The sequence below is a fragment of the Bison bison genome, unplaced genomic scaffold (assembly GCF_000754665.1).
Source record: "Bison bison bison isolate TAMUID 2011002044 unplaced genomic scaffold, Bison_UMD1.0 scf7180017864295, whole genome shotgun sequence".
NCBI classification, from domain to species: domain Eukaryota; kingdom Metazoa; phylum Chordata; class Mammalia; order Artiodactyla; family Bovidae; genus Bison; species Bison bison.
Window position 1 is genome coordinate 1,924,689 of NW_011494867.1, and position 11,696 is coordinate 1,936,384.

General features: G+C 60.3%; 2 protein-coding genes across 2 annotated transcripts in view; one reads left to right on the forward strand and one right to left on the reverse strand.

Annotated features, from left to right (window-relative positions):
* Positions 1 to 2,569, forward strand: part of LOC104996480 (chymotrypsinogen B-like) — a 4,185-nt gene extending 1,616 nt beyond the window's left edge. Inside the window, exons 4-7 of the mRNA XM_010850747.1 lie at positions 149 to 227; positions 589 to 769; positions 1,756 to 1,889; positions 2,347 to 2,569. Of these exons, the coding sequence (XP_010849049.1) occupies positions 149 to 227; positions 589 to 769; positions 1,756 to 1,889; positions 2,347 to 2,508 (556 nt within the window). The 3' untranslated portion in view covers positions 2,509 to 2,569. The remainder of the gene's footprint in view (positions 1 to 148; positions 228 to 588; positions 770 to 1,755; positions 1,890 to 2,346) is intronic.
* Positions 2,570 to 3,435: 866 nt separating this feature from the next.
* The window catches only part of BCAR1 (breast cancer anti-estrogen resistance 1), a 14,641-nt gene continuing 6,380 nt past the window's right edge, over positions 3,436 to 11,696 (reverse strand). The window contains exons 3-7 of the mRNA XM_010850748.1: positions 10,527 to 10,688; positions 10,250 to 10,366; positions 7,880 to 8,977; positions 7,046 to 7,135; positions 3,436 to 4,373 (exon numbers count right to left, since the gene is read on the reverse strand). Coding sequence (XP_010849050.1) covers positions 3,861 to 4,373; positions 7,046 to 7,135; positions 7,880 to 8,977; positions 10,250 to 10,366; positions 10,527 to 10,688 — 1,980 coding nt within the window. The 3' untranslated portion in view covers positions 3,436 to 3,860. The remainder of the gene's footprint in view (positions 4,374 to 7,045; positions 7,136 to 7,879; positions 8,978 to 10,249; positions 10,367 to 10,526; positions 10,689 to 11,696) is intronic.

Here is an 11,696-nt window from a genome sequence, read left to right on the forward strand (position 1 = left end):
CGGAGAAACTGAGGCCCAGGGAGAACAGGGGTGCCCCGGGGTCCCCGCACGACTGGGCAGCCCGGGTGGGCTCGCCTGCCTGGCACAGTGCCCAGGCCTCTGCGGGGGCAGCTGTGAGCCTGTGCTCCAACTGTGGCTTCCTTTCTAGGAAGGGTCACCTCGTGGTGGCCGGGGTGTCCGACCAGGGCTCCGAGGAGGAGGCCGGCCAGGTGCTGAGGGTCGCCGAGGTACTCACTGTGGGTGGGTGGTGTGGCTGGGGGAGTGCTGGGGGCGGGGAGGGGGGCGGGGGCTTGGGGGGGTCGTGGACTGAGGACCCTGACCAGCGGCTCCGCTTCACCCCGCCAGCACCTCTCTAGACCGACTTTCTGTTCTTCTCCTTCCCAAACACAGCTCCTTTGCAAACACTCAAGGCTGTTTTGCTCATTGTAGGAAAATGCAAACTATGTCACATGCCACTCTCCCCATTTGGTCTGTTAGGCCCCATCTGTGTTCCCTCAACACCCTTTGCACCCCCACCCCCCAACTGCACGCCTGCGCTCCCCTTGCCCGCGCCCCCGCGGCCTGCCCAGCCCCCGCCGTCCCGCGCAGGTCTTCGAACACCCGCAGTGGGACCTGCGCGCCGTGCGCAACGACGTGGCCCTGCTGAAGCTGGCGGCGCCCGCCCGCCTCTCCGCAGCCGTGGCCCCCGTCTGCCTGCCCAGCGCCGACACCAGCTTCCCCACGGGCTCCCTGTGCACCGTCACCGGCTGGGGCAAGACCCGGTACAACGGTGAGTGTCCGCGAGGACCGCTCAGGGCCCAGACTCCTTCTGTGCTTCCAGCTAAGTCCTGAGCACAATCGTAAATCACAACAATCAACCTTCCGTTTCTTTACTTAAAGAAAGCTAGAGTGAAGTCGCTCAGTCGTCTCCGACTCTTTGCGACCCCATCGACTGTAGCCCACCAGGCTCCTCTGTCCATGGGATTTTCCAGGCAAGAGTACTGGAGTGGGTAACCATTTCCTTCTCGAGATGATCTTCCCGACCCAGGGATTGAACCCAGGTCTCCCGCATTGTAGGCAGACGCTTTACCGTCTGACCCACCAGGGAAGTTCACTTAACCCTCTTAATTAAAAACCTATCAAGCAAAAATAAAAACGAACTTTAACAATATATATACCTGAACAGTTTCCGAAGAAACACCTAAGTTCCAGCACCTAAATGTCACCCCCCCTAATCTGCAGGGAGGTAGAGTGAGAAGGGTGGGTGTGGCCAGCACCCCTGAAGTCTGCGCTGGGAGCCCACAGTCCAGGCCTCTATCAGGCCCGAGCGCCCAGGTCTCCCCTCCCTCCCCGACTCCAGCCTCCTCAGGCTGAGTCGTGAGTTCCTCCACCGCCACAGCCTACCAGCTGGTCCTTTAACAGGACGCGAGCAGCCAAGAAAGGGCAGAACGGGGAGGTGCTCCCTCATGGGTCCCCCCAGGATCCCCAGGCAGAGGACTGGGGAGGAGGGATGGCCCCTCCGCCCACACGCAGGGCTCAGTGGGCCTGTGGCGCAGGGGCCCGGCAGGCAGGACTTGCCTGACCAACTGTGCTGGGAGTGCAGATGCACTGCCTGGTGTGGAACTGGAGAGGAACCACCTCCCAGACTCTTGGAAGGTGGCACTCAGCACTCACGACCGTTGTGACGGAGGAGGACCACGCCGCGGGAAGGCAGGGTTCCGGTGGGCGCTGGTCTCCTCTCCCTGGGCCCTGACCCCACGCCCTCTGTCCTTCTAGCCTTTGATACCCCTGACAAGCTGCAGCAGGCCACCCTGCCCATTCTGTCTAATGCCGACTGCAGAGAGTTCTGGGGCAGCAAGATCACCGACGTGATGATCTGTGCAGGGGCCAGCGGCATCTCCTCCTGCATGGTACTGCTTGCTACCCTGCCTGCCCTCACAGGTTCCCCCCTGGTCAGGCCAGGAGGGCTGTCCCCTCTGCCACGACCTCCTTACCCTCCTGCCCTGCCCAGTGCCCCAGTGAAGGCGTGGACCAGCACTATCAGAGGCCCCTGGTGAGAGCTGGTTCTGACCAGGTGTGGTATGGTGCTTCCAGAGGGATTAAATTTCATAGCAACTGCACAAGATGGACATTTCCATCCATTTTACAGGTGATGGGGAGGCTGAGAGGATCAGCCCCCGCCCCAGGCCACCCAGGAGTAGGGGGCAGAGCAGGGGCTGCCATCTGAGCAGGTCTGAGTGTCTGTGCACAATCTCTGGGCCCCTACTTGCCCTTGGTCTGCACCCCTTGGACTCGGCCAGGTCTAGGCACAGCGGGGCCCTGGCACCTTCTTTCTGGCTTGGACACAAGTCCTGTCTCCTCCTACAGGGCGACTCAGGTGGCCCCCTGGTCTGCAAGAAGAATGGAGCCTGGACCCTGGTGGGCATCGTGTCCTGGGGCAGCAGCCGGTGTAGCCCATTCTTACCTGGCGTGTATGCTCGGGTCACCAAGTTCATTCCCTGGATTCTTGAAGTTCTGGAGGCCAACTGAGCCTCTGCCCCACCCCAGCTCCCATCTGTGTAAAACCCAAATAAAACTGCTTGCATCTTCACCTCTGCGTGTTCACCGGGCTGGATGAAGGGTGGGAGGGTGGCCGCCTTTCCTGAGGACCCTCTGGAGTTCAGAGCTGAGAGGGCTGGCATATCGCCCAGCCCTATGCCCTTCTTCATGGAGATGAGGAGTGAGGCCCAGATTCACATGCACCATGGTGACAGCTGGTCCCCTCCCGGGAGGAGGGCACAACAACCCACTCCAGTGTTCTTGCCTGGAGAATCCCATGGACAGAGGAGCCTGGTGGGCTACAGTCCACAAAGAGTCAGACATGACTGAAGCGACTTAGCACGCACCGGTCCCCTACCTCCCAACTTGGAAGTCAAGTCTCAGTGTAATTCAGATGGAACACTTCTGGAGAAGTTCCACAAGCTGAAATTAAGAGCTCCTAAGGGCTAAGTTCTGGACAAGGGCTGCGAAAGAGGGTTTCTCTGCATGGAGTCCCATGTCCCCCAGGGGTGCCCTCTGCCTTTAGATGTGGGGGCCCCAGCAAGGCTCACTGGCTCCTGGAGCGGCTCCCACCCCTGTACCCGCCTTCCCCTCGGCTACTGCTGGGGACCAGGGTGGATTTCCATCAGACCTTGGCGCTGGCTGTGCCCTTGGCCACACGCGCACTGAGGCTTTCTGGCCGCAGGGCTCCGCCGGACGCTGCTCTTCAGCCTCCTTCCAGCAGCCCGGGCTCCCCGCCTCCTCTCCAGGCCCAGCCCTGCTCCCCCAGGCGTTTGTTTTCTTTTGAAGAGACCTACTTTCTCTTCGCCCTTCTCACAGCTTCAGCCTGAAACCCCCGGAAACCCCTCAACCCGGCAGCCCACCTGTGGCACACCCGCCTTCCCACCTGGCCTTCTTGCCTCTCATACCTCAGGAGGGTGCTTTTCATTTTAAATTTTATTTAAATGTAGACTATTAGTCAAATGATTGGAAAATCAATAATGAAAAATAGTTTCTTAGGGTTTTCTCCTGGTGCAGAGAACATACCCCCAGCCACGCTTGCCCTCTCGGGGGGACATGGCCCCCTCACTGGTCAGCCCAAGGGGTCCCCTGAGGCCGTGTGGGTGGTGAGGCCTGTGGACCCCAGCCTGGCCCCCCTGGGCCCACAGTGCGCTTAGTAGAGACCACTAGCCCTCATGGCCTCGGCTCTGCTGGGGCTCCGCCAGGAGGCCCGCCCCACCCCCTGGCCCGTCATAAATACACACGCTGCCCTGCGCAGTCTGGGCGCCTGGCCCCGCGCAGCGCGGCGGCTCTCCGGACCATGCCACCCTGCCCTCCTGCCCTTGCCCCTCCGTGGGCAGCACTCAGGCAGCGGCCAGCTGGCCCAGGACGCGGCGGAACTGCTGGGTGCTGTGGCCCAGCTCCTTGACCCGGTCCACCATGTCCTGGGCGGCGGCGGGTGACGGGTACTGCAGGGCAGCAGCTTTGGTGGTGGCCACGATGCCGCGCAGCAGCTCACACAGCAGGTTGCTGTAGTGGGTCACCTGGCTGCGCACGTCGGCCGCCTGGGCCTGCCGTGACAGCGTGTCCCCGATGAACACCAGCTTGTGCGCGCTGAGAATGACGAACTTGCTGTGTGCCACGAAGATCTTGGGTGGCTGGTTGGTGGCCACGGCGGTGAAGAAGGCGTCCACGGCGTTGGTCAGTGTGGTCAGGTTGGCCTCGCACTGCTCCAGGTAGAAGAGCAGCAGCTGCCGGTCTGAAGGCCCTAGGCCGCCTGGCCGCCCCGGCATCGCAGCCTGAGCCGGCGTCCAGCTGGCCAGGTCGTGCTCTATGGGCCGCGACACCTCTTGCTCCAGCCGCTCGAACTGCTTCAGCTGGCGGAGAGGGACAGCAGAATGAAAAGCAGGCCACAGAGCAAAGGGACAGAGCCCAGCGGGAGAGCGAGGGCCCCCGGTCAGAGTCCCACACTGGCCTCCCCGGCCCCACCCGCCCAGCCTGCCCTCAGACATTCTCCAGACGGCCTTCCCACTCATCTCAAGAGGTGGCAGGCCGTGTGTGCCACATCTTTGAAAAGACGGAAATGCTAGAGAGGGGGCCGGCTGAGTGGGGCAGGGTGAGGGGTGGCGGTCTCCTGGTTTGGATGCTGCTGTCCAGTCACCTCAGATGCCATCCCTGGGGGACTGGGAGAAGGGAACACACTTGACACTTTCTTTACAACTTCCCATCGATCTCTAAGTATTTCAAAATGAAAAGTTAAAAAAAAAATTCTCCTTAATGTATGCAATGTGAGAAGATTCAAATACACTAAACAGAAAAGACACTTATCACCTAGAGTAACATGCACCCTGAAATCTGTTAAATCTCTGGTGAAATATCCTTTTAGAACTATACACTGAAGTATTTGCAGATGAAACAATGTAAGGCCTTCACAACAATGTGGCAGACAAGTCGCTGCCCTGAGAATGACTGGGGCTGGGGAAGCCCGGGGCTCCTTTTCTCCAACCAGTTTACCTGGGGGGTTATTTTCTTCAATTTTATACATGTATTAAATCTCTCACAATGAAAATGTTAAGGAAAAACCAAAAGGTCATAGTATTTGCCTATTTCAGAAAAAATTCCCACCCATAACTAGTGAATATTCTACAAAGGCGTTTTCCTTTAAACACAAATAGTCCCTTTCCCTCTTGAATTAGAAAACTGGAGGACCTCCCTGGTGGCCCATGGTTAAGACTGCTTCCATTGCAGTGGTGCAGGTTTGATCTCTGGTCGGGAAACTAAGATCCTACAAACGGCCCTCCCTCCCCGCCCACAACCGCAGGAAAACATAAACACTGGGAACATACAGTGTACTATACGTACATATATTAAATATATATATATAGCCTACAATATATATTAAATATATACACATACTATAACCTACCTTTAACACCCAACAATAATGGGCCGTTTACTTCCTGTTAGTGAGTACACATAAGCCATGTGATGAAAATCCCCACCAGCAGCAGTTCTGGCCTGAGTGTTAGCGGTGGGGACTGACAAGTCCTCACCCCACGCTGGTTCTGACTGGGTGGCTGTGACCAGCCCTGCACAGACTCAGGTTTCAGGCTTTATTTAATTAGCAAACCAGTGTGACACTGACCCTTCCTGGCACTTGAAACCCTGACTTTCCCTTAGCCGTCTACTCCGTGAAACTCACTTGGTTCTCTTGTCCAGCGTGAGAATATGCTCATTTTTTGCGGCTCTATCTCCAGTGAGTCCTTTTCAATCTTTGACAGATTCTTAACAGCTACATCATATTCTACTGTCCGAATGGCCACACTTTATTCAGCCTACCCTCCACTGTAGGTATTTGGTGGTGGTGGGGTCTCCAGAGTTTCCACTGATGTGGATATGGAACAACAAATGCTCAACACATTTTATGTTCCTATGCCCCTCTCTTAGAAACTCAAGTTCTTTAGTTTCTCAGACACGCTCCTTTTATTTCAGCTTCTAGTAATTTATCTAAGTGACTGACCAGGTATGTGAAGAGATTTGTAGTCAGCACAGATTTGTTTACAAAAGTACCTCTGGGAACAAACTAAATGCCCACCAACACGAGTCTGGTTAAATAAATGCTGCAAGAGGACAGCAGAAGGCAGAGAAGAAAAAGCATATGTCCATCTCCTAAGTCAGTGGAGATTCCATTCACAGCCAGTCATTACCATCTATACCTTGACTGCACATGTTCTGTGTGCCCAGCACCTCCTAAGCATTATACATTGTTTACTCATTTAATTCTCACACTGACCCCAAGATGGGTATAACTATGTCCCCTACTCTGCAGCTGGGGAAACGTGGCTTTGAAAACCACACCCCAAGTCCTCGGTCTCAGGGTGAATCTGGTGGGCTCTCTCCTAGACCACCCTTCCCCATGCTCAAGGAATGGGAAATGAGGGAAACTTTCTGTGTGATATTTTCTGTGTTGATTTTTTACCAGACTGTATTTTAATTTTTAAAATCTTCATAATCAGAATAAAACCCCCTTTAAAAAAAAATCCCTTTCCTATTCTATGGAAACAAGCCAAAATATGAGGAAAATTCTACGTCCTCAGATAAACACAGCAGTGTTTTTCACGATAAGAAAAAACTGTGTACAAAGTAAACATTCAACTGTAACTGATGTAGGCTGACTTTAAAAACAATTTATGGTCAATATTTAATGCCACGGAAACGTCCTGAGATGAAAGCAGATGTAACTGTTTTCACTCACGTCTCAGCCACGGATGGAGGCCCCTTCCAAGGCCGGAGCAGGAATGGAAACCAGCCCCAGAGCCTGGCGACCGCCCCCGAGGGTGAGTGGCTTCTTTTTGCTTTCGCACTTCTCTGCGTGTACTAAGATACCTGCCACGATGACTGACAATAACCTACACAAATCCCGCTGACACATGGGACAGTTATGCGGGAGCGCAGGGCGGGGAGGGTCTGGGGAGCCCCGGAGGCTCAGCTCGCAAAACAGACTCTCAAGACGACGGTGCCAGGAGGCTGTGAGCCCGGGCGCCCTCACCTGCTGCAGCTCCAGCTGGCCCTTCCCCTGCCGCATGATGTTGCCCTTTTCCAGCAGCTCCTTCTGGGTTTTCTCGAACTCTTCCTTCCCCTGGAGGAGAGAGACAGGATGGAGCTGAGCCACAGCGCCCAGGCCAGGGGGTGCAGAGAGGCCAGCGGCCACCGGGGGCGCTGCGGCCACGTGCGGAGTGAGGACGGGGCTCGGGGCTCGGGGCTCGGACGGGGCGGGGCTCGGGGTGAGGCAGCAGGGCCCCGAGCCTCCCTCAGTCCCAGCCCTCAGGCCGGCACCCGCCACGCGGCCGCACCGGCGCATGGTGAGGACCGGGCGGGCGCCCACCACGCGGTCAGGCCCCGCCGCCCTGCCCCGCCCCGCCCCCACGGCGGGAACCACGTCCAGGCCGCCCCCTGGGGTACAGGGTCTGCCCGCCCACCCCTGACCGCTGTCCCTGGGACGCCCACTCGGCGGGCACCCGGGCCTCCACTCAAAGGCCCAGCTGGGCCCACCTTCCGTCACCTCGCTGCTTCCCCTCTCCTGCTAGGATCTTTGCTTTTGCTTGTTCTTCAGGATTCACCTCCCCAAACAGGACAAGGCGCAGGTGCCAGACAAGCCCTGCCCTTGTAGGTGATCGGCAGCCATCCCTGGGGGGGCACTGCAGGACCCCTGATGGTGCGGCCACATGGGTCCAAGGGCCTGAGACAGGGGGAGGGTGGGACTCCAGGGGCCCAGCTGGCCTGGAAAGTGAGGAGGGCACAGGGACTCACCAAGACTCTACCTTTGGCCATGAGAGCCTTCTGTGGGGGTCAGGGGCCCTCCCCAGGGCCCAGGCGCACCCACCTGCAGGTGCACGTAGTCATAGTCCTCCATCCAGCCCCCCTCGCTGTTCTCGTACTGCCCATCAGGAGAGTCCTGGGAGGTGAACTTGGGGGGCGAGGGCAGGGGCCGGGACTGGATGCTGCTGGCCTTGTCAGTGGGGTTGGGGTGCAGGGGGCCACCCCCCTCCGGCCCTGGGACAGAGGCCTTGGTCCGTCTGAAGAGCAGCGAGGCGTTGCCGTGCAGGAAGGAGGCCAGCTGCTTGGCGTCCTCCGGCACTGCCCGCGAGCAGGCCACCAGGCGGTCCAGATCTTCGGGGGTGGCCCCCAGGCCTCCCCGGCTGCTGTCGAGGGCCTGGCCATGGGCCACCAGCGTCTGGTACACGTCCTCCATCTTCTGCAGCTGCCGGCTCAGCTTGGCGTGCAGCGTGCGGTCGGAGGTGTGTGTGGCGTTGCCCACCGCGTTGCGGGCAAACTCTAGCAGCTCGTGGACGGCTGCGTGGACGGCGGCCACGGCGGCCCGCAGGTCCACAGCTGGAGGCTCCTGAGGCTCAGGGGGCCCACGCCGGCCCCCGCACCCACCTACGCTGCCTGCCAGGTCCAAGAGGTGGGCCACGGTGGCACTCACGCCCTGCTGCAGGCGGGCCAGGGCCTCCACGGCCACCTCCAGCTCCAGGGGTTCACGGCCCGGCACCGCTGCCTCCAGGGAGGAGGCCGACTGGCTGCTGCGGGTGCTGCCGGTGCTCGAGGCTGACAGGCGCTTGGCATCGGCCGGGGCCTCCCGCTCGGCCGCAGGGGGCACCGAGTACACGCCGGCATCCGCTGTGCCACTGCTGGCCACCTCGGGGGGCAGGAGCCGCTCCCGGGGCACGTCGTAGAGGGCACCGGGGCCAGGCCGTCGCAAGCCGGGGGGCACGTCGTAGAGGTCGGGGGCCGGGGGCGGCACGTCATACACGTCCTCGGCCGGCGGGGAGTCCGGAGGGGGCACGGCCAGGACCAGTGGGTGGCGGGTCGGGTCAAAGGGCTTGGCCTTGGTGAAGGCGGGGGGCACGTCGTAGGTCTCCTCACGCAGCAGGGGGCCGTCAGGCACGTCCTTGCTCACCGAGGGAGGGACATCGTACACCTGAGGGCCGAGAAGCGGTCACGGCTGCCCGTCCACCTGCCCCCATGCCCCACCACCCCCCCGGACGTGCGGGTGGACCCAGGCATCTGTGCACACACAGCCCGGCGCTCGAACACCGAGATTCTTCTTCCTGCAGGTTACGCTTCAGAGCCCGACTCTGTGGCCAGCTGCTGCTGCTAAGTCACTTCAGTTGTGTCCGACTCTGTGTGACCCCATAGATGGCAGCCCACCAGGCTTCCCTGTCCCTGGGATTCTCCAGGCAAGAACACTGGAGTGGGTTGCCATTTCCTTCTCCAATGCATGAAAGTGAAAAGGGAAAGTGAAGTTGCTCAGTCGTATCCGACTCTTAGCGACCCCATGGACTGCAGCCTACCAGGCTCCTCCATCCCTGGGATTTTCCAGGCAAGAGTACTGGAGTGGGGTGCCATTGCATTCTCTGGGGCCAGACCAGAGCTCAAAATCCCAGCCCCACCACTTACTAGCTGTGTGACCTCAGGTGCTGGGTGCACCTCTCTGTGCCTGTCCGCTTGCCTATGAGAGAACGCCCTCACGGGTTTATTGTGAGAACTACACGATTTAATTCTCTGTATAACTGCAAACACTCAGGGAGAGGTCAGCTATTGCACCATTACCACCCCCACCATCAGCACCACCACCACGGGGGTATTCTCTACTCTTTCTCTACTCTTAGTCTCTCGGTTGTATCCGACTCTTTGTGACCCCATGGATTGTAGCCCTCCAGGCTCCTCTGTCCCTGGGATTCTCCAGGCAAGGATACTCGAGTGGGTTGCCATGCCGTCCTCCAGGGGATCTTCCTGACCCAGGGATCCAACCTGCACCTCTTACGTCTCCTGTATTGGCAGGCAGGTTCTTTACGGCAGATATTAATAGGTGGCTGAGCCACCTGCATGCTGTACTCAGGGTGCTGACGCCCTGGTTTGTCCAGGACAGTCCTGGTTTGCGCCCGAGGCCCCTTCTAATTATTCATCCTCCCCCTCCCACTCTGAGAAGAATCCTGATTCGGATGGTCCATTCTGTGGTCCCCCTGCTATCCCATGTGACCCTCTCAAGAACCTCCTGGAGAATGCCCTGCAGGGGAGGGATCCTTTCCCTGATGAGGAAGCCGAGGCTCCGAGGGGCACCTGGTTTCCACCCGTCACAGAGGTCCTGGAGGCAGGTCTCTGGAGACCCCTGCTCTGCAGGTCCCTGCTGCAGGGAGCACACAGTCACACCCAGCACCCTGTGCAGCCGCAGCATCCCCTCCGTGCTCACCGCGTGGTGGCTGGCCGGCGGCAGGCCCTTCTCCACACTGGGGGGCACGTCGTACACGTCCAGCGAGGGGTCCCGGCCGTTGGGACCCTTGACAGCCATGGGGGGCGTGTCGTATACCTGAGGGCAGGAGAGGTGCAGTAATGCAGGGGCCAGGGCCACCAGAGGGCAGGGAGGGGGACCCCAAGCTGCACCCCAGGGACCCCCCTGGCTGGGCCTGGACAGCACAGCGCCCTGGGCAGGGGGAGGACAGGACCCCACCAGCAGCCCGGACACCCACCTCCTGGCTGCACTGGCCGGGCAGCAGCCCACGCACGGGGGGCACATCGTAGATATCCTGGGGCCCGGGGGCCAGCAGGTGGCGCGGGATGTCATACTCGTCCTGCTCGGGCGGGGGGGCCTCAAACACGTAGCCCTGCCCCACACGGGTGGGCACCACCACCTGCAGGCAGATGGCCGACCGTCACCTCCAGCCCTGAGACCAGCCTCCACAACCCCCTCGGGGAAAAGCCACTGCCTGACGTGAGCAGGACACACACGAGGGGCCCCCAGAGCCGAGGGTGTGCGCGTCCCTCGTAGTCCTTGCCTTCCCGTCAATGAAACAGCGCGTGAGGACTACAAGGATCCCACTGTAGGCTGAGAGCCATCTGGTGTGGCAGGACACGGGAGCGGAGTCCACAGCCCAGTGACTCACAAGGTTCCAGAGGTGTGTACACGTGGGCTGAGGAGGGGGCCGCCCCTACCCAGGGTGCCCCTGCCGACGGCGCCTCCCAGCTGCACCGTCCACCCATGGCCTGCCCACGGGGCTGTCCCCACCGGAGGGCCTGGCAGCCACTTTCTGGCTCCAGACTATGGGGGTGGTGGTGCCAGGCGGGAGGAGGAGGAGGCCTGCAGGCGATCCCAGAGGTCAGGGCCTGGGGCCTCCCTGCCCTCCTCGTCCCCCACACCCTTGGGGGATTCCTGGGAAGGGGGCCACTGAGAACTCCCAGCGCCCAGAGCCAGTTCTATCCCAAACAGCAGGACAGACGCTGTTCTGGCAAGTTGCGTGTGGGTGTGAGGAACGATGGAGACCGGAACCAGGACCCCTGCTCCCCACAGCACCACCCCCCCGGGGGCTGCAGAGACCACCTTCCACGCACCCAAAAGGACAGGGCCTCAGCGGGGAAGTCTCCCCTCCCAGTGCCCTTCCCTGGGCTAGCTGGTGGGCAGGGCTGGGTGGGCAGCCTTGCCCTGCGGAGCACTGGCCCTGCGGGACTGGAGGGCCCCGGATCTGCTGACCGGGTAGGGGCACACCCCCACACAGCTCCCAGCTCAGCCCTCTCGACAAAACGCCCTTCTGTCCCCTAATCAAACGGGAAGTCCGGGACGCGGTGACTCATGCGCTCCCCACACACGTCCCTGGGGACCGCGGGGCGGAGGCAGGCCTGCCCCGGTGCTCAGGCCCCAGAGC